General features: G+C 35.5%; 1 protein-coding gene across 6 annotated transcripts in view; it reads right to left on the bottom strand.

Moving 5' to 3' along the window:
• The window catches only part of CDK14 (cyclin dependent kinase 14), a 727,116-nt gene that overhangs the window by 214,503 nt on the left and 492,829 nt on the right, over positions 1-19,784 (bottom strand). For all 6 annotated transcript variants that reach the window (XM_028846085.2, XM_077998072.1, XM_001102520.5 and 3 more), the window contains one exon: positions 8,992-9,085. In XM_028846085.2, coding sequence (XP_028701918.1) covers positions 8,992-9,085 — 94 coding nt within the window. The remainder of the gene's footprint in view (positions 1-8,991; positions 9,086-19,784) is intronic.

The raw sequence follows: 19,784 nt of genomic DNA on the forward strand, positions 1-19,784 counted from the left end.
AAAAATATCCTCAAGGTGACATCAATTCTCTTCATTAACCCAATTCTCAAAGTTGTCTACAGGTTCAGTGTTTTCCAATTCTTCACTACCCACTCACCCTTTAAATCCATTGTAACCTAGCTTCACATATTCAGCACTCAAAAGTTACCAACCAGTGGCCTATTTCAGCTTTCTGAGTGTTTGATGCAGCTGGTATATAGTTCCTTCTTGAAATTCTTCTACTTTTGACTTTCAAAAAAAGCACTCTCCGGGTCTCTTCATCCTCTGGACATTCTTCCTCCATTCTCCCCTCTGAACTATCATCTACTCTCCAAAACAGAAACATTTCCATTTTCTTCTGTCTATACTAACTCTCATGGTGAACTGACTCAGAAAGTCCAAATCCCTAGCCCCAGAATAATTACTACTTGGAATACGTATTCAGTTGGACTTCAAACTCTGTGGTCACTCAATCTAATGCCTGAATTGTAACATATACAGAAATTTAATGTTCCACACAAAGCAAGCACTTCCCAAATAAGAAAATGTTTCATATAAAGGATGTCAAAGCAACAAGAGCATCAGAAATCACCTCAATAAGTGGGAGAATGATCCTTAATTTAACAAATTCAGGCATGAGAACTACCATTTAAGACTATTATCATTAAACCCACCCAAGTTGCTACTCCCTTTGCCTCAAATGCTCTGATCCCTGTTATTTGTGAGTTTGGCGCCCTTACAACCTTCAGTGAACAAGTATCACCTCTGAGAGAAAACTCCCCAGAACATGATGTATAAAGTGGCATCTCACAGAATAACACTTAAGAAACACATTAGATATTTATTTTCTCAATGTCTATCTTTCCTTACAGGAATATCAGTTCTATGAGAGCAGGAATGTTATTTTGTGTACTGCTGTCTCCTCACAGCATGAAAAGATTATTTAGGCCAGAGTAAGCACATAATAAATATCTGTTGAATAAATGAGTAACTTAGAAAATGAATGATTTAATTAAAGTGTTCTCATTTCCCATTTTATAGAAAGTTTGTGGTACTCTAATGCAAAAGCACTGAAGTAAAAAGAAGTTCTTTTACTACATGAGTTAATTCAATATCTGGGTCACAAACAGCTTGTCTTTTAATAGAATTTTCTTAGTTAGAAGTAATGTGATTAGCTATTCTATAGATAGATATTCCACTGTCTTAGCTTTCATGTAACACAAATGACCTTACTGGAGTTTGCTACCAACATTTCTATTTGCTTAGAAGCATGGAACTTTCTTTATTAGAACATCCATCTAATGTCTCCATACATGAACCACTCAGTGTTTATTTTTCCAACATCTTCATTTTCACTGGATCTCTTCTGAACACTTTTCTTCTACATAGACTTTTTTTTTCCTCATAGAGTATTGACCAGGGAGGACCTTACGATGTTATTAGTCCAGGGTTTTTCAACCTTCCTTTCAGTAGTGGGATCTATTTCACTGCAATATCTTAATAGAAGCAGAGCCAAGAGTGGAAAACCTAGAACTATGCCTCCCTCTGAGGCTATACCCACCTTCACTCCAGCATCACTGAAACATCAAAGAGAATCACAGGTCTCCTCTGAAAAACCATGGAAAGTCTAACCTTTCTTAATAAACCCACATGTGCTTTCTGTATTGACTCTTTTGGGGCAGGAAATCTTTCTTTTCCTCTGGGCTAAAAGCATTTACTGGGCACATACAATGTGCCACAAACTATATGAGCAGTGTGCAGAACACGTTGGGAATAAGCAAGGAAGGGCTCTGGCTTTATAACCCACCACCCCTACCCACTGAACAGACCTGAGCTGATGGATTATCTTGCTCCAGGGAGTGATTTTCTTTTTCTGTTCTTATCCTTTATTTCTCTTCTGGTCACCCTCCCTGGATTTGTGTCACTGTACTGATTCTCCCCTAGTCGAACCCTCCAATCCCCCAAAACATGAACATCCCCTACAGGGTAGGCAGTGGTCCACAGCATTTCCTTCTATCTTCTCATGATTCAAGAACTAATATGATGTGGGAGCCAACCTTGTCTCTTTTGGGTGAATGGCTCCTTGATTCCCATCCATCTTCCTGATTTTGTTGTGTATGAGTTATACACTGGACATGTCCATCTGAGGTCACCTGCTATCACATAAAGTCCAGTATCCTGAGCTCTCTTCTTCCTCTCCCTGCAGTGGTAGTCCTTTTCAATGTTCCCACTATTTTCAACGACCTCACTAATCACTTAGTTCCCCAGATTTGAAACTTTTAAGTTATCTTTGACCCTTTCCTCTTTCACATCATTTATATCCAAGATGTGTAACAATAGTTTTGCAACATCTTTCTGACCTGATTTCCTGAAAGCTATTCAAATGTAGCTCAGCTGACCGTATTTTTGAAGCAAGTAGGGGCTATGTTTGTTGGTTTACCACCATAGTCACAGTGACTGTCACATAAGATGCCTAATAATCTTTCTGAATGAATGAATAATTAAATGGGGCAAAAATATGCAATTCTTACTGTAGCATAAAAACTGCAAGCAAATTATCTAGTAATAGAGAAATGTTTGAGTTTCTCTATTATTTGGGCACATTTGTAAGGTATTATAGTATAATTAAAATAACATTTTCAAGTATATATTAATGACTTGGAAATGGCTCTCTATTTCATGTTAAAGAGAAGCTAAACACAAAACCATAAATTTATTATGAACACAATTGTGAAAATCTAGAAAAGGGAATACAAAAATGTTTAATGTTGGTTATATCTCAGTGATTTTTTCTCATACTTTTCTTTTACTTATATACAGTTGATTCTCTGAAAAGATTTTTCACCATGTAAATGACTATGCCTATAGATGAGGCTTGAAGGAAACAAGTACAAATTAAGAGGTACTTGTTCCAGGGTGGGAGGTAGAGTATTATAATCTATTGTCCTTGTTTGTTTTTCTAAAACTAATTTTAAAATTGTAGCTTAATATTTTCAATATTCTTCACCCCAATAAGAGTTGTTTAATTCTCTACTTCTGCCAGTATTTATATAGTTGAATTTATCATTTTATCACATTTTTCTTTTTCAGAGACGGGGTCTCACTCTGTCGCCCAGGCTGGAGTGCAGTGGCAAAATCATAGCTCACTGCAGCCTTGAACTCCTGGGCTAAGTGATCTTCCCACCTCAACTTCCCAAGTAGCTGGGATCATAGGTACGTACTACCACATTGTATTGTATTATTTTTGTTAATATGCTCTTACATTACTCTCCTGTTATGCTGTTTTATTACATTATGGATAAAATGAGGTTTAAAAATGCTAAACTATCAAAGTGCAGTCTTGAACATTCAACTCACCTTTCACCTACTCCTATACCACTGCCTGATGTCTCCTTTTCCCCTTTATTTTCACTTCAAATATTATACTTTCTTTAATGCTTAACAAAAATTTTCTTAGCAATTTTTCTTTAAACACCCATAACTTACACATAATACAGTAACATCAAGCATTTTTAAAAAATAAAAAATGGTTCGAGCTACAAGACAATATTGAAATCACTTAGTTTAACTTCCTCCTTTACAATGCAGAAACTACTGTCCAATTTGAAAAGGTGGCTTGCTGGGGTAGTGGGTGAGCAGGGGCAGAAAACAAAAACCTTGGATTAGAGCACAACATTTAACCCTTAGAGTTCAGTATTTTAACTAATAGAGAATCCACTGTTATTGCTGGGTCTCACATCTGCTGATCAATTGCTCAGCAATTATTCATGACTCCATTCCTAAAGTATGCCTTGCCCACCTGCCCTGATTTTCATGGTCATTACTCCAGGCTGACATCATGACACATAATTCTTCTATGTTTTCATTGTACCTAATATGGCAGAGTAACTGCTGAAGTAGTATGGCAGAAATGACCTAAAACAAATCCAGTAATGGTAATGATGATACAAATCTGTGATAGCAATATTCCATCCTAACCATGTGGCTGTTACAATACATCCACCTGAATGGTAATAACCATCAAGGAGGTGGTATCAGCTTTCCCTTACATTCTATAAGTCTTTCCTAACCAAGCATGAAGCTGTAGGATTATGGTTCCAGTTCTAAAGATCCTGGAATCAGAGCCATGTGGAGGAAAACAAGTACAGGAACTGAATCTGTAAACTGTATCTCTACAGTCAGTTTAATGCAAAGTGCAGTGGCTTAAGGAATAATCCGACTCAAAAGCCAGACTGAGTACTATAGTAGCTTTCAAAGTTGCAAGTGGATCGTTACACACACACATGCACTCACTCAAATTCTGAATGGCACATATTGATGAAGAGGAATATTTTAACAATCGCATCAATCAAATAATGTACAATAGTTTAAAAACCAGTGGATGAAATTTCATTGTAAGCCAGGAGACCCAGGAGACGAGGAAAGGTGTGATTTATCAGGGTTATCAACATTCAAAGACAGAAAAAGAACAGATCTGAAAAACGGAATCATGCCAGCTCCTTTGTCGTGACTGTTACACAACGGGCCATGAGCCACAGAGACCCAGAAGCATCTGCCAAAGGTTTCAGACAGCTGTGCAAGCATTCCCTGCCATTTGTTCAGCTGTTTTGAAGCGAGAGAGACACATATTCCCAGGGTTGCACCAAGTACCCTTCTTTTTCAATTCAGAATAATATGTTTAGAATACAAAATTTTTATTAGTTGTGATTTTGTCACTCCGAATATATATTCACCTGGATGAATGCATTTGCTGCGTATTCTGCAACTAATGGAGGTGAATAGAATACACCATGCCATATTAGAAACCGGGTAATGCTAAAGAAGTGAAAATAAATACTCTTTCCACCTAAGAGCAGAGTTACTGCTTGGAGAATTAGGTGCCTATTTACCTGCCAATTCAAAATGTCTTGAATATAATTTATCAAAATTCCATCATCTTCCTTCCTTTCTTGCATATCACAATGTCAAGGAAAATGATTTAATGGTGAAATTTCAGATTGTAACATACCCCAGCTCACCTTATATATATGAACATGGTTATTATGTTCCAGAAATGAATTCATTGAACTTGTTAAAACTGTGAACTGCTCCCTTCAACCAAAGGAAGAAAAAAAGAGAATAGGGAAAAAAGAACCTTAGAAAGAAAAATGTAAAGACTTTTACTAACCGGTCTTTATTTCCTTTCACATATTTTATAAAGACTCAGTGTGTGGGAACTAATTAGATTAGCTGTCTTGGGTAACACGCTATTAATTTTGTGCTTCAAAGTTATTAACCACCTTTCTATGTACAGTTCACAGGCAAATGAATGAACTTAATCCACGTATTAAAACACAAAACAAACCAAATAATCCCATGTTTCATGACTTTTCAAAGTTGATTATCTCCTTGGCAATGCTTTACCAGAGGCTAGATATCCAACTGCCACTTTAGAAAAGAGTCTCTGGCAGTTTATATTAGAGGCCTGTTAAAGTGGATTTAATCACTATTTAATAGTCATTCCTTCCAAGATTAGACATAAAAGGTCACAGAGGAAAAGCATTTATTTTTTCTCAGTGATTTAACCATACTGGGTTTATAAAATTTCCTCCTCCAAGGATCACACCAGTCTTGAGAGAGTCTACTTGTGTGATAATATAGCTAATACTTGCAAATTTAAACAATTCAGTAGAGAAAATAAAATATTTAAAATGATAACATTTAATGTTGAAAGAATTCTTTAGATTTCTCTTTATCTGGCTTTGTCTAATTCTTCAGGGCAAAACATAGCATCATTTAATTCTACAGCAGTAATTTTATATAGAGGATGATCTTCATTTCCTAATTATCAAAGGACATTTTATTGTAAGAGGCATTAGATGTGTAAAATAACTACAGTAAATGAAAGCACTATTGCCATAAATCATGATGCTTATCTGCATTTGTGGGTCTCTGTGCTCCAACAAGAGCAATGGTAGTTTAGTGTATCAATAATCCCATGGGAAATTTAAAATGATTTATATCTCTGACTTATTAAAAGCCTAGTCATAGCTCAAAGGTCTCCGAATACCCATAAAATTAGGAAACTAATGCCATAATATTAATAAATAATAGCAAAATTTCATACAGGAAGTAATCCAATAAGACATTACCCAATGGAAATTACTTCTGTTAAACAAAGATTTCAAATGAAAGCTTTGACTAAGCTATGTCAATAAATTACGCTTTTATGAAACTCACTTTTTTGTTCTGTTGCTGTATATCTCACTTATATAACAATTTCTTTTCTTTTATAATTCAAGCTAAAGTAATATATAAGTGGAGCTATGTCTTTCAGTACAATTCCCTTTTTAAAGTTTTCTGCTTTCAAATACAGTATAGTAATAATTCTACCAGATATCAGTAATTTGACAAGTTACATAATTATTGTTCAACAGCTATCAGAGAGTGAAAAGTGGAGTCTAAAGTTTAGAAAATTATCAGCATATAATTTAGTGATACTATTATTATTATACATGAGCTTTATGTAAATAAAAATGCTAAATATTTGGAGATATGTTTTTGCATAAAAATGTATATACACTACAGCCCATTGAAGTTCCTTCTAGGCCATTTTTGTCAATACAAAATATATGGAAAAGTTTATATTTTTAAGAAAATTATTGTGAAAAAGTTATTTAAAATAATTGAATAAAAGTAAAGTATTGAGTAGAACGAAAAAACAAACATGTTTATAAAAGCTGCACATTTATGCTAATGGCCATAAAATTGAGTAATTTAATCTTGGATAGGAAAGTACTATTTTATATTATTTTTATAGACTCAGTACAATCTCAGTAAAGTGAATAAGAGACGTTCTTGGGAGCAGGGAGAAAAAAGGGCTTCATGAGTTTAAATGAAGGGATGGATATGAAGAAATGGTCAATACATCTATATAAATTAAATTTTATTGAAATAAGGACTTCTTATTCTAATAATTATTCTTAACTAACAGGATGATTGTGCAGCATTTTATTATAGTGAAAAACTGAAGACAAGCTATCAATATTGGGCTGGTTAAGTAAATAATGTCTCATCCATACAACGAAACACTCCCCAGTCATTAAGAATGATAGGTTTCTGAATTTATTTTTCATTGAAAGGTGCTAATTACAAATTGTTTAGTGAAAATAGCTGGTTCCAAAAGCATATACAAGATATGATTCAATCTTTTCAAATATGTATAGAAAAACTCTATGGAAGGTATATGTCCAAGTACTAGATGTGATTTTCTCTGCATGGTAGGACAAAGGGTGATTTTTTCAGCTTTTATTCATTTTAACACTGTAGGAATTTTCCATTATAAAGATACACTATTTTTATAATCATGTTAACATTTTTGGGAATTTATAGATATCGAATAAAATAAAATTGAAAGGAAGTGGATACAGATGGTTTCTGAAAGAACAAAACCAACAGGACAACACTTTGAGGACGGTTTCTATGTTAGGTACTTTGTTGATTGTCCATTTGTTGTTAGCGCACAGCGACTCACAGGGATATAGGCTGCTGCATAGAGGAATCAGATGTGCTTTAATTTCCTAGTTTCTAGTCTTCTTTTCTTACCATTTTATTGCTGACATTAAGGTGAACACAATAGTGATGGAGCCTCAGTTTGTATCACTACGCTCTATTGCAGATTTTATTCTTAATATGATAGCTATATTTTAATGTTGCACTTAATTTGTCTAACTCTGATTTCATGTTCTAAATTACAGGTTTATATGAATATTAGCTAATGTGGAAACTCTACTGAATAAAAGTATCTGGCATAAAATGATGTAATAAAAATAACAATGATTTATATATATGTAAAGTATTTACTATGTGCCAAGCAGAGTCCGAAAAGAACTTATATATTAGTCAATTATTCTTCAAAGCCACCTATGAAGAAGGTGCTATTATTATACCTTTCAACCATGAGAAAACTAAAGCTCAGAGAACTAATAAGCCCCTTGCTGAAAGTCCCATGGCTAAAAAGTGACAGAGAAGGGTGATAAGTCCAGATAGTCTGGCTCCAGAACACTTACTTTTTGCAGACTTTCAAAAGTTTAAATAAGCTTTTAATTTTAGAATAGTTTTAGATTTACAGAAAAGTTACAAAACATAATACAGAGAGCTCATGTATACCCCTCGCCCAGTTTCCCTCTCTAGTGAAAATCTTACATAATATGGTACATTTGTCACAGCTAAGAAACTCACATTGGTACACTGATATTAACTGAACAACATACTTAATAATGTTCTTCCTTTCAAGTATTTCATCCAGGAGACCACATTACATTGAGTTGTCATGTCTCCCCTAGCCTCCTGTGATTTATGACAGTTTCTCAAACTTTCCTTGTTTTTGATGACTTTGACAGTTTTGAAGACTACTAGTCATGTATTTTGTAGAATGTCTGTCAGTTTTGGCTCGTGTGATGTATTTTTTACGATTTAACTGGGGCTATGGTTTGGGGAGGAAGACCACAGAGGTGAGCTGCCATTATCAACACATCATATCAAGGGTACACCCCACTAACATGACTTATCTTTGATGATGATAGCCTTGGAAAACCTGACTGAAGTACTGTTTAACTGGTGTCTCTATTGTAAAGTCACCGTCTTCCCACTGTCCATGCTCTGCTTTATGGAAGGAAGTTATCAAAGCTCACAGTCAAGGGGGACGGGGGAGTTAAGCTCCACCTACATGAAGGGGAGGGAGTATCTATATTAATTATTTGGAATTCTTCTGTCATTTTTAACCCATTACTTTCTCTATATTGCCTCTCCCGCCCTGTTCCTTCTTACCACTTTGACATGTTATTCATGTACAGTAGTATAAAAACATAATTCTTAACTGATTTCTTGCTTTTTCAAAGGTCCAAAATATGTTAGAACCAAATGTGACAATAAATTTGTTTTAAATTATTTTCCACAGACTGCTGTAAAATTTGTCATTAAGTGACTAATTAGAAACCATTTTTTCTCAGAAATACTCTGTAAAGGACTTACCAGAAATATTCGTTCAAGTTGATCCTGAATGTCTTTCATTCCTGGAAAAGCAGCAACTCCTTGGATCATTTCAACAAAGATGCAACCTACTCCCCTAAAGAGAGAAGAAAGAATAATTACAAAACTTCAATACATTCTGCTTAGGAAAACTAAATCTGGAATTAGAACATCCACTCCTACAGAAGAGAAGCAGCGGGTAAACAGTTTTCTTTTTCCTTCTAACTTTTTAGATTCAGGGGTACACGTGCAGGTTTGTTACATGGGTATACTGTGTGACTCTGAGGTCTGAGGTATGAATGATCCCATCACCCAGGTACTGAGCATACATAGTACCCAATAGTTTGTCAACCCTTGTCTCCCTCCCTTCCTCCTCCTTCTAGTAGTCTCTAGTTTCTATTGTTGTCATTTTTATGCTATGAGTACCTGATGCTTAGCTCCCACTTATGAATGACAACATGCAGTATTTGGTTTCCTGTTCCTGTGTTAATTCACTTAGCATAATGGCCTCCAGCTGCATCCATGTTGCTGCAAACAACACTATTTCATTCTTTTTCATGGCTGCATGGTATTCCATGGTATGTATGTATCACATTTTCTTTCTCCAGTCCATTGTTGGTGGGCACCTAGGTTGAGTCCATGTCATTGCTATTGTGAATAGTGCTGTGGTGAATACGTGAGTGCATGTATCTTTTTTTTTAGAATGATTTGTTTTCTTTCAGATATATACCTAGTTATGAGATTGCTGGGTTGTATGATAGTTCTGTTTTAAGTTCTTTGAGAAATCTCCAAATTGCTTTCCATGGTGGCTGAATTAATTTATTATACATTTTCACCAACAGTGTATGAGCATTCCGTTTTCTCTGTAGCCTTGCCAGCATCTGTTGTTTTTTGACTTTTTAATAATAACCATTCTAACTGGTGTGAGATAGTATCTCACTGTGGTTTTGATTTGCATTTCTCTGATGATTAGCGATGTGGAGCATTTTTTAGTATGTTTGTTGGCTGCTTGTATGTCTTCTTTTGAGAATGCCTGTTCACGTCTTTTGCCCATTTTTAATGGAGTTATTTGATAAACAGTATTTTTAATGAGCACCATGAGCTATCTAGGTGACGTACACCTAGATCCCATAACCTACCCACTCCTCCTGCCCCCATCTACTGCCCTGAAATAACTCTAAACAGATGCAACTATACTGGGCTCAGAAAAGGGTGGAAACCGATCAAATAGTGCATTCTAGTGCTATTACTTACAGAATACAGTTAAGTCCTTAGCTTGATATATGAGTCCTCACAGTCATGTTCAAACATCCTTTTCCAACTATATTTCACAAACTCATAAAGTATTGTAGCCTCTAGATATTCAGTGGTTCTCAATCCTCTTTGCATTAGAATCACCTGGAGAAGGTTAAGAAACTGCATATCTCTGACCACAAACCCCAGAGATCCTGTTTCAATTTATCTAGGTTGGAGCCCAGGCATCCACATGGGCTGCTCAGATGATTCAGGGCAGCTACAGTGAGAATCGCTGAGCCAGACTGATGTACCTGAGTGCCAAGCATAAACCTATACCATTTTACTCAAATTGCTTCACTACCTAGAGTACCCTCCTTCTTTGCCTATTTGCTCTTGATAGCGAATTCCAACTCAACCACTATAATCCTATTTAAATGCATCTCCTCTGTGATGCCTTTCATGGATCTTTCAGCAGACAGAATTGCTCCCCTTATGAGCTTATGGATTAAGCCCTTACTCAGTATATCAGCCGCCATCTACTATGCTTGACATTCTTTCGCAGCTTGACCTGCCAATCTCACAGTTCCCACCTAGCAAGTTAGTCCAGTAAATCAAAAGGCCTTGCCTCCCAGACTGCTGCATCTTGCACCTAGCCCAACAGGAATAACCAATCCATAGTATGGACAGGGAGCCACTTAGATACTTCTGCTCCTCTGGAGAATAGGGCAGTATGGTAAGAAACTAGCATATGTAGATGGCTAAGTCACATTAGTGTCAGGGAAGTAGCATGAATGGCTACACATTCCTGCAGATGAAATCCCCTGAACTGACTAGGTTCTTGACTTCTGCAGGCTTAGATGTTCAGATGATCCAGTTTTGTTTTGTTTCGTTTTGTTTTTTAGAACTCTCTACCTCCTGGAAATTCTCCAGATTTTTACATTGGCTGTATTTGAATGGGTTTATGTTTCCTGCAAGTATTCTAATAAAACCATGAACATATTGGGACACTTCTTCCACTGCTGCACCCCCATACTCAATTTAGGGCAAGCAAACCCTTGAGTCTTTATTTCAGAAACCTAGGGGTTAAGACCAAGTGACCTACTTCTCTAAAGCTACTCCAGTTGTTATCACAGTTGTATATAAACAGTGTTTTGAATTAAAGAAGTGATGTATTTGCAGAAATTGCTTCCCTATTGTACCACATGATTCTTATTCAAAGTAAACACCAATAATATACAGTGTTAAAATGACTCAAAACAAACAAATGCCATTTTATATCATAGGATGTAATTTTATTTAAGTAGTAAATAATTTCAAACCAGTGTTCTAGGTAGATGGGTTTTTACACAACATGTTTTCATTTTAGATTTGAAAGACAACATAGGTATCAAGAGAATTATTTTATTAGGATATTAAAAAACAATGATGTGCTTATAAATATTAGGGCTTCAGATGTCTGGTTAAGTCTACTTAAATTTTCAGTATGGTGGCTTTCCAAATTTTTCTGTCAGGAATTCTTTTCTAAGACTATTTTCTTCTTATTTAAGTTTACACAATAAAACACCTTGGATCTTAAATAGCTACCTGCACCTTCCTTTTTTACACTCAGCGTATCCTCTCTGCTCTTTACTTTTCGGTCTTCATTTTTTCCCACCATAAGCTGCAGCTCAGAGTGTGAAGAGCCTTAGCAGAAGCCATAGCCACCCCCATTATGTACACAGCTAGGCTGGCTAGGAAAGTAACTATTACATTGCCAGAACTACTTATAGAACTTATTTTAGCACTACTTGTGTTTAGTCTATATCATCTCCATAATATGTTACTTAGAACGATTAAAAGACAAATCTATGCTGCAATTCTATTCAGCTGGAATGGAATGATGTAGCATTTTTATAGGCGCTTATCTGCTTAGCTGGCTAAGACTTGGATTTTCGTTTCTAGTGGATGTTTCCTATGACATCATCTTTTTCAAAGATGCTTGAGGATGTACTAAAGAAGCTGAGGGAATTACACTTAAAGGACTCACAAAAAGAGATAAAATGTAAAAGAAAATAAAAAGTACATGTATAAAACATATCAACATATGAATATAACAGAATTCCTTATTACTGGACTGCCTTATTGCCATACAGCAATAAGAGTTCTTCAATTTAATATGAAAGAACTAGTGTCTGTTTTCCCCACACCTCTTTCTACCCTCCATTAGCCCCATGCTCCCTCTCTCAATGGATTAAATTGACTGCACTGAATGGTTTACTGAGAAAAATTCATCCACTTAAGCACTATAATTTATGATACATAATCTTATATCAGGAAATGTCTCCTTTGTTCCTTCTTTTGAGAATTTGAATAATTATGTAATTATCACCTACTTAGTCTAAATTTTTCAAGAATAAGAACTGGTCACAAAAGCTTACAATCAAAGGTGTCACAGGATGCAGTATGCTCAAACTCTTATTTTAGGATTAGTTCCCCAGTAAGGTAATATATAAACACCCACCGAGGCTCACAGATTCTTCAATTTTTTTGAACTAAACATTTCCCAATTTAATTTCTGTCTCAGGTATATGAATGATTTTTTTCATCACAATTCAAAACAAAATTTTAAGCAGAATTGACAATTTGTTGTCAGTACAACCAGAGACAGACAATCTTTTAGTATTGAAACTTACATAATCTGGGAGTTTTTGTTATTAAAAAGATTATAAAATTATAACTAAAAATTGGCCATAAAAGTGCATTTAGAATGAGCAAATCAGTCAAAAGCAATCACAAAATTTTAAAAGGTAACAAATGCAATAAAGAATCTGACATTTAGGAAAACAGTGTAAAATTAACTATCTGACATTTATCTTTATCTGATAAATCTCTAATACATTTCTTTCTATAATTTTGGCTATATAATCTTAATTAATTCTTCTTATGACAATTCTATAGTAACATTTTTTGTAACGAGAATGTAGAGATAACTTAGACTTTCCTCTAGCATGGCAGTGAACATTGGTTTGGGGGTATGTCTAATAGTTCAGAATTTTTTTTTCTCAGCTTCACTTCTCATTGTTGGTGAGGTCAGTAAACTTTTAGGACTGTTGTTAATTTTGGGAAAACCTCCATAAAGATTCTGTTTAGCAGATCTGTATGGTATAAACACAGTAATTCGAACGTATTTCAGTTTACACAGTTCCTTCAGCATGAGAGGACATGCTTAGCTCAGAGTGTAGGGTTAGCAAGGATGCTTAATGCCTGAAAGGGCTAGACAAGTGCAAGCTGGTTGGATTACAGAGTGATGGCACTGGGAATGGAAATATTCCAGGTTGAGAAAAAAGGGTCTAATAAACTGAAGAAACTTTAGAGAGCTAACTGCTGTTGTTATGGCTCTATGTGGACAAGAGAAGAAAAATCTAAAAAGAGAGCAGAAGTCCATATTCCATTCTAAGAATGGCTTCTACATTTTTAAATGCTTGAAAAATATCAAAAGAAGAATATTTGGTGACATATGAAATTCTAATTTCAGTATCTATAAATAAGCTTTAATGAAAAACAACCACACTCATTCATTTAGGTACCATGTATGGTTGCTTTTCTCATTGAAATGACAAAGGTAAGTAGTTGCTACAGAAACCACATGTCCTGCAAAACCTAAATTTTTACCATCAGGCCCTTTACAAAGTTTGTGAAATCTTGACCTATGTTATGCTCCACTTGCAAAAAAATACAGTAATAGAAGAAGTCATCCTAATCAGTTATGGAAAAACAAATAAAGAAAGTATAATATGTCATGATTATTTGTAAGTAATTAGTAGAAATAATCTCTTAATTATGATCTGTTTTTTCACTACTCTCTTTAGCAGTTTTCCTGTAATAAAATATGCCTTAGAAGTTTCCTGCATTTTGTCAAAAATTAGTAGATATTTTAAACTTGAAGATAGATATTTTAATCTCTGAAGTGTTTTGAACTGAGAAATAAATTGGGAGAAAATATGTGTAGTGATGTTTTTAAATAAGGTGCCATCTAACTTTTTCCCAAAATAGAGAATTTGGTGAGCTGATATGTATCATGAGAGGGAGAAGAAGGACAGTTTATTTTACTAACTTTAAAAAAGTTTCTATTTTATATTTAGAAGATAGGGAAGCATTATATCATGCTTGGAAGTACTACCTTTTATTTTATAAACATTAGAAAATTTTACCTGTTAACTTTAATTTTATAAACATAAGGGGTTTCCAAAATTATGCTGGTTCTATCCTGATTTCAGAGGATTTTCTTTCCACCTGTTTTCTTTCTACTCATACCCTACATGCGTGCCCCTATATTGACAACAGGAGAGGAATCCAGTTTTTAAAATTATCCCTTGAACTTTTTTCTTCCTTAAAATCAACAGTAGAGGCTGCAGGCAGTGAAGCCTCCACATGCTGTGCAACTGACTTCTATCTCCAAATTTACATCACGTCTGTATCCACATTAGATTTTCTCTGCTCCAGCCATGCTGTTCCACTGTCCTCTCATAAAACTTGCCACACTCCTTCCCATCCCAGGATCTCTGCACGGATTGTTGTTCCCTTTGCCTTCTCTGTACCTGGTTAATTGCTTTTTGCTGTTCAGGGGTTAGTGCAAATAGCTCCACTTAGAAATGTCTTTCCCAGTGACCACCTGTAAGGCAGTTCCTCCTTACAGCCCCAGCCCCAGTGTCTCACCCTGCTTTTCCTAGTTTGTCCCCTTCAAAACACTTAAAAATGTTCAATTGCATTTGGCTTTTGGCTGTGTGTCTCCTCTAGATGGAACATCTACAAGATCAGGGACAAGGTTGTGGACATCACCTTATTCCCAGGACATAGCAGAGTGTCAGGCACATAATAAGGGCTCAAAAATATTTGCTGAATGAATCAAAAGCAATGCAACCCTCGTTCCCCTGGCTATTCTGTGTGAGCTGAGCTTAGTGACTTGTTTCCAAAGAGTATAGTAAGGAAGTAGGAGTGGAGAGTGGGTGTGGACGGCAAATTTACAATGGAGAAAACTGGCAAACACTATCTCAGCCATGTGACAAAGGTTAACATCACAAGTGGTATGTCATGATTTCCCATAAGTCTGATGTTTATGGGCTTTTTAAAAGAATAAACATAGAAATTGATCTCCTGGTCTTAAAGCTTGAAACATATTTGTCTTATCTGAGTTTGTTTCTCAGGAAACCCACACTCAGAACTACAACAGTATTACAGAACTGAAACTTCTCTTCCTTATTTCTGCCTAATTCCTGTTTCCCCGCATGTAGCTACATTCCTTCTCCACTATATAAACCCCCAATTTTAGTCAGCTGGGGAGATGGATTTGAGACTTTTCTCTTGTCTCTTCAGTTGCAGCACCCAAACAAAGGCTTCTTCCCTGGCAAAACTCATTGTCTCAGTCAGTGGCTTTCTGTGCAGCAGGCAAATGGGACCTAGGCTGAACCCCTGGTGTTTTGCTAACAGTGCCAAGAACACTCACAGGACAATGACAAGCTCTTCAATCAGTGCTGCTGGGAAAATTGGATATTCTTATCCAGAAGAACAAAACTAGACTTCCACGCCTCACAGTATACAAAATCACCTCAAAATGATTAAAGACTTAAACATAAGGCCCAAAACTATAAAACTACTAGAAGAAAACATAGGGGAAACACTTCAGGACATTGATCTGGGAAAAGATTTTATGAATAAAACATGAAAAGCACAGGCAACAAAAGCAAAAATAAACAAATGGGATTATATCACACCAAAAGCTTCTACACTTAAAGCTTCTGTACGGACAGGAGATAAGTCTCAAATCCTTCTCCCCAACTGACTTAAACTGAGTTTTTATACAGTGGGGTAGGAATGTAGCTACATGCAGGAAAACAGAGTGAAACAATCAACAGAGTGAAAGAACAACCCACAAAATGAGAGTAAATATTTGCAAACTATTTATATGACAGGGGATTAATATCTAGAATATATAAGGAACTCAAATATCTCAACATTGAAAAAACAATCTTATTTAAAAATGGGTCGATGAGGCCAGGGGCCATGGTCGATGCCTGTAATCCCAGCAGTTTGGAAGCTGAGGTGGGAGAATCGCTTGAGACTAGGGAGTTCCAGACCAATCTGGGTAACATAGCAAGACTGTCTCCACAAAAAATTAAAAAAAAAAATTGCCAGGCATGGTGGGACTGCACCTGTAGTCTCAGCGGCTCAAGAGGCTGAGGTGGGAGGATTGCTGGAACCCAGGAGACTGAGGCTGCAGTGAGCTATGATTGTACTACTGCACTCCACCCTGAGTGACAGAGAAGGACCCTGTCTCTTTAAAAGAAAAAAAAAGGGGGGACAAATGATCTGAACAGACATTTTCCAAAAGAAGACACACAAATGGCCAAGAAACATGAAAAAGTGCTCAACATCACTAATCATCAGGGAAATTCTCATCAAAATCACGGTAAGACATTTCACTCCAATTATGATGGCCATTATGAAAAAGATAAAAAAATAACAAATGCTGATGAGGATGTGGAGAAAAGGGAACTCTTATATACTGTTGGTGGGAATGTTCTATGGAGAACTGTATGGAGGTTTCTCAAAAAACTACAAATAGAACTACCATATGAGCTAGCCATCCCACTACTGGGAATTTATCCAAAGGAAAGAAAATCAGTATATTGAAGAGACATTTGCACCCCCATGTTTACTGCAGAACTATTCACAATAGCCAAGATAGGAAATGAAGCTAGGTGTTCAACAACAGATAAATGTATGAAGAAAATGTGGTCTACAAGCACAATGAATACTATTCAGCCATAAAAAAGAATGAAATCTTGTCATTTGTGACAACATAGAAATGGAGGACATTATGTTAAGTGAAATAAGCCAGGAACAGAAAGTTAAACACCGCATGTTCTCACTCATATATGGAAGCTAAAAAAAGTCAATGTCGTAGAAGTAAAAAGTAGAACAGAAGATACTAGAGGCTGGTAAGGGTAGGGAAGGAAAGTATAGGGAGAGATTTATTAAAAGATACAAAATTACGGCCAGAAGGAAGCAATAAGTTCCAGTGTCTTATACCATTGCAGGATGACTATAGTTAAGAAAATAAGACTATATTATATGTAACATATACTATATATATTATTAAGACTATAACAATAATACTATATTATATAGTTTCAAATGGCTAGAAGATATTGAATGTTTCCAACACAAAGAAATGATAAATGTTTTATATGAGTTTATATGAGGGATGGGCTAATTACCCTGATCTTATCACTATATATTATACGTATCAAAACATCACTATGTACCCCATAAATATGTAAATTATTGTCAATTAAAAAATTAAATTAAAAATTTCATATGAAAGTATTTGAAAATGTATATATACATATACTCTATGGCAAAGGAATTCAAGGTGAAAAGATTTATTTAAAATACTATATTTGGGGAAATGGTGGGGTGGAGTGTGTAATACATAGAAAAAAATGGAATTCATAGGGAAGGAGTAAGAACTTTCCTCCATTAGAACAGGGAAAGACAAGTTCAGGGTTACTTCTGTGGGAATGCCTCCTGGATCTCTTAGACTATGTTAGGTCCCCTAACTCTGTGCTCTCCATGATACTTTCTACAACTGCAATTTATTTATTTACTTGTAAATGTAGTAGCCATCATCACCTTTCTTAGAACAAAGATTTGGTCTTTTACTTTTAAAAATATAATCCAAATGACTGATAGGGGTTTTGGAGATATGGCAACATAACCAGACCTGAATGAAATAGGGTTAGGTCAAAAAGGCACCAGCTAATATGCCTTGTCATGTATGTATCTGTTCATCATAGTCCTGTTGGGATTTTATGGTGTAGGATAACTTTATATCTTTCAACTAAAATATGGATTAATTACATCCATCAGCATGCATAATAAAAAATCTGCATTTGATCCATGATATTTTCAGTGGACTATACTCAGTCAATTTTCTCAAAAAGATATTGTTAACTAGATGGTAATTAACTCAATAAATAATTATATCACATGAGGAAGCAGAATAAGACCTAAAGGTTATTATTTCTCTAGTTGACATTAATCTAATTTTGGTTAGATTAAGATATCAAAAAAATAAAACATTGTTCTCCTTCTTCCCTAATTCTCAAGGCAAATGTTTGGCTCAATCTCAGCAGATAATGTAGAAAGACTCTAATATTTTAAAATATGGTGCAATGAAAATGTCAGAAAACATTGCCTAGATTTTAGTTTTTTATTTCATCCATGTGTTAGGAAAGGCTTGGGATTCCTTAGGACTGAAAGCTTCAAGCAGAGTGACAGTTTCAGTTCTAGAGGGATCATGACACAGCACTGCCCGTGCACTGCCATATGTGCAGCAGGAACAATGACTCATCAAACTTAGACTATTATGGTGGGGGGAGACCTGCCCCTTCTTATACACAATTTCCTAACTGAAAGTGGTAAGAGGCCTCTTCTCAAGTTTAGAAAATTATTTAGAGCCATTCAGAGCCATCTAAATTGTCAAAACCTTTGGAAAGAAGGATATGAAAAAAGGGAGTGTCAAGCTGTTTCTGATTCTGACAGGAGGCAAGCAGATGAACAGAACCATAACTCACTACAGGTTAGTTCTCTTGCCTTTCTGCCTTTTGACATTATGCTGGCATCAGAAATTTCCTCGAATCCTATGTATCCTTCCAAAAATAGTACTTGAAGCAGTGCTTCTCATCCTTTAATGTGTATGCTAACCACGTGGGGATCTTCTTAGAATTCAGATTCTAATTACTGGGTATGGGTTGAGGCCTGAGATCCTGCATTTCTAACAAGCTTCCAAGCCATGTTGATGCTGCTGTTCTCAAAATCAGATACCAAGGGGAAAGAATGTAAAGGAATTTGGGTAATTCTGTTTTGAATGGAGTTTTATAACTCAGATCAATTCTCTGAACATATATTCAAGCTCCAGCCAAAGGAATAACATAGAAAGAGGAGATCACTGAAATGAGTTAGATTAAATGCAAAACATAATCTAAATTTAACACACAGGGATGCAATACAAGCTCAGAATGCTTCCACATTAATTAACCTAATAGGTAATTTTATTTAGCCATGGTTCACTGAAATAAACCATTAAGGAATTAAAGCTAGAACTATTTGATGCACCAGAGTAGCCATTTATTTATCTTACTCTTCTCTGAAGGAATGTATATATTTGTAAAATAGACCAAAGAACTTTCTTCCCTAGGAGGTCAGCTTCAAAAAGATGAAAATTAAAAAGTGACTTTTTTTTATATTCTGAAAGAAAATTTATTACATATAACAGACTTAATCTTTTCATTTTGGCATTTGCAGTATTTGAAAAGTGAAAGATTAAAAAATTACATTCTGCATGCCCTTGGTGACTACTGAAGGAACCGAATTGATTAAACTGCCACTCATCATTTACTGTGGTTAGTGCTTCATTAGGCACAGATAGGCACAATATATCTTAGTCAAATACTTCTATGGAGTATTTTACTCTCAAGGAATGAAAATATAACCCTAGATTGTGGGTAAAAGCCCATCTT

The sequence above is a fragment of the Macaca mulatta genome, chromosome 3 (assembly GCF_049350105.2).
Source record: "Macaca mulatta isolate MMU2019108-1 chromosome 3, T2T-MMU8v2.0, whole genome shotgun sequence".
Classification (NCBI taxonomy): domain Eukaryota; kingdom Metazoa; phylum Chordata; class Mammalia; order Primates; family Cercopithecidae; genus Macaca; species Macaca mulatta.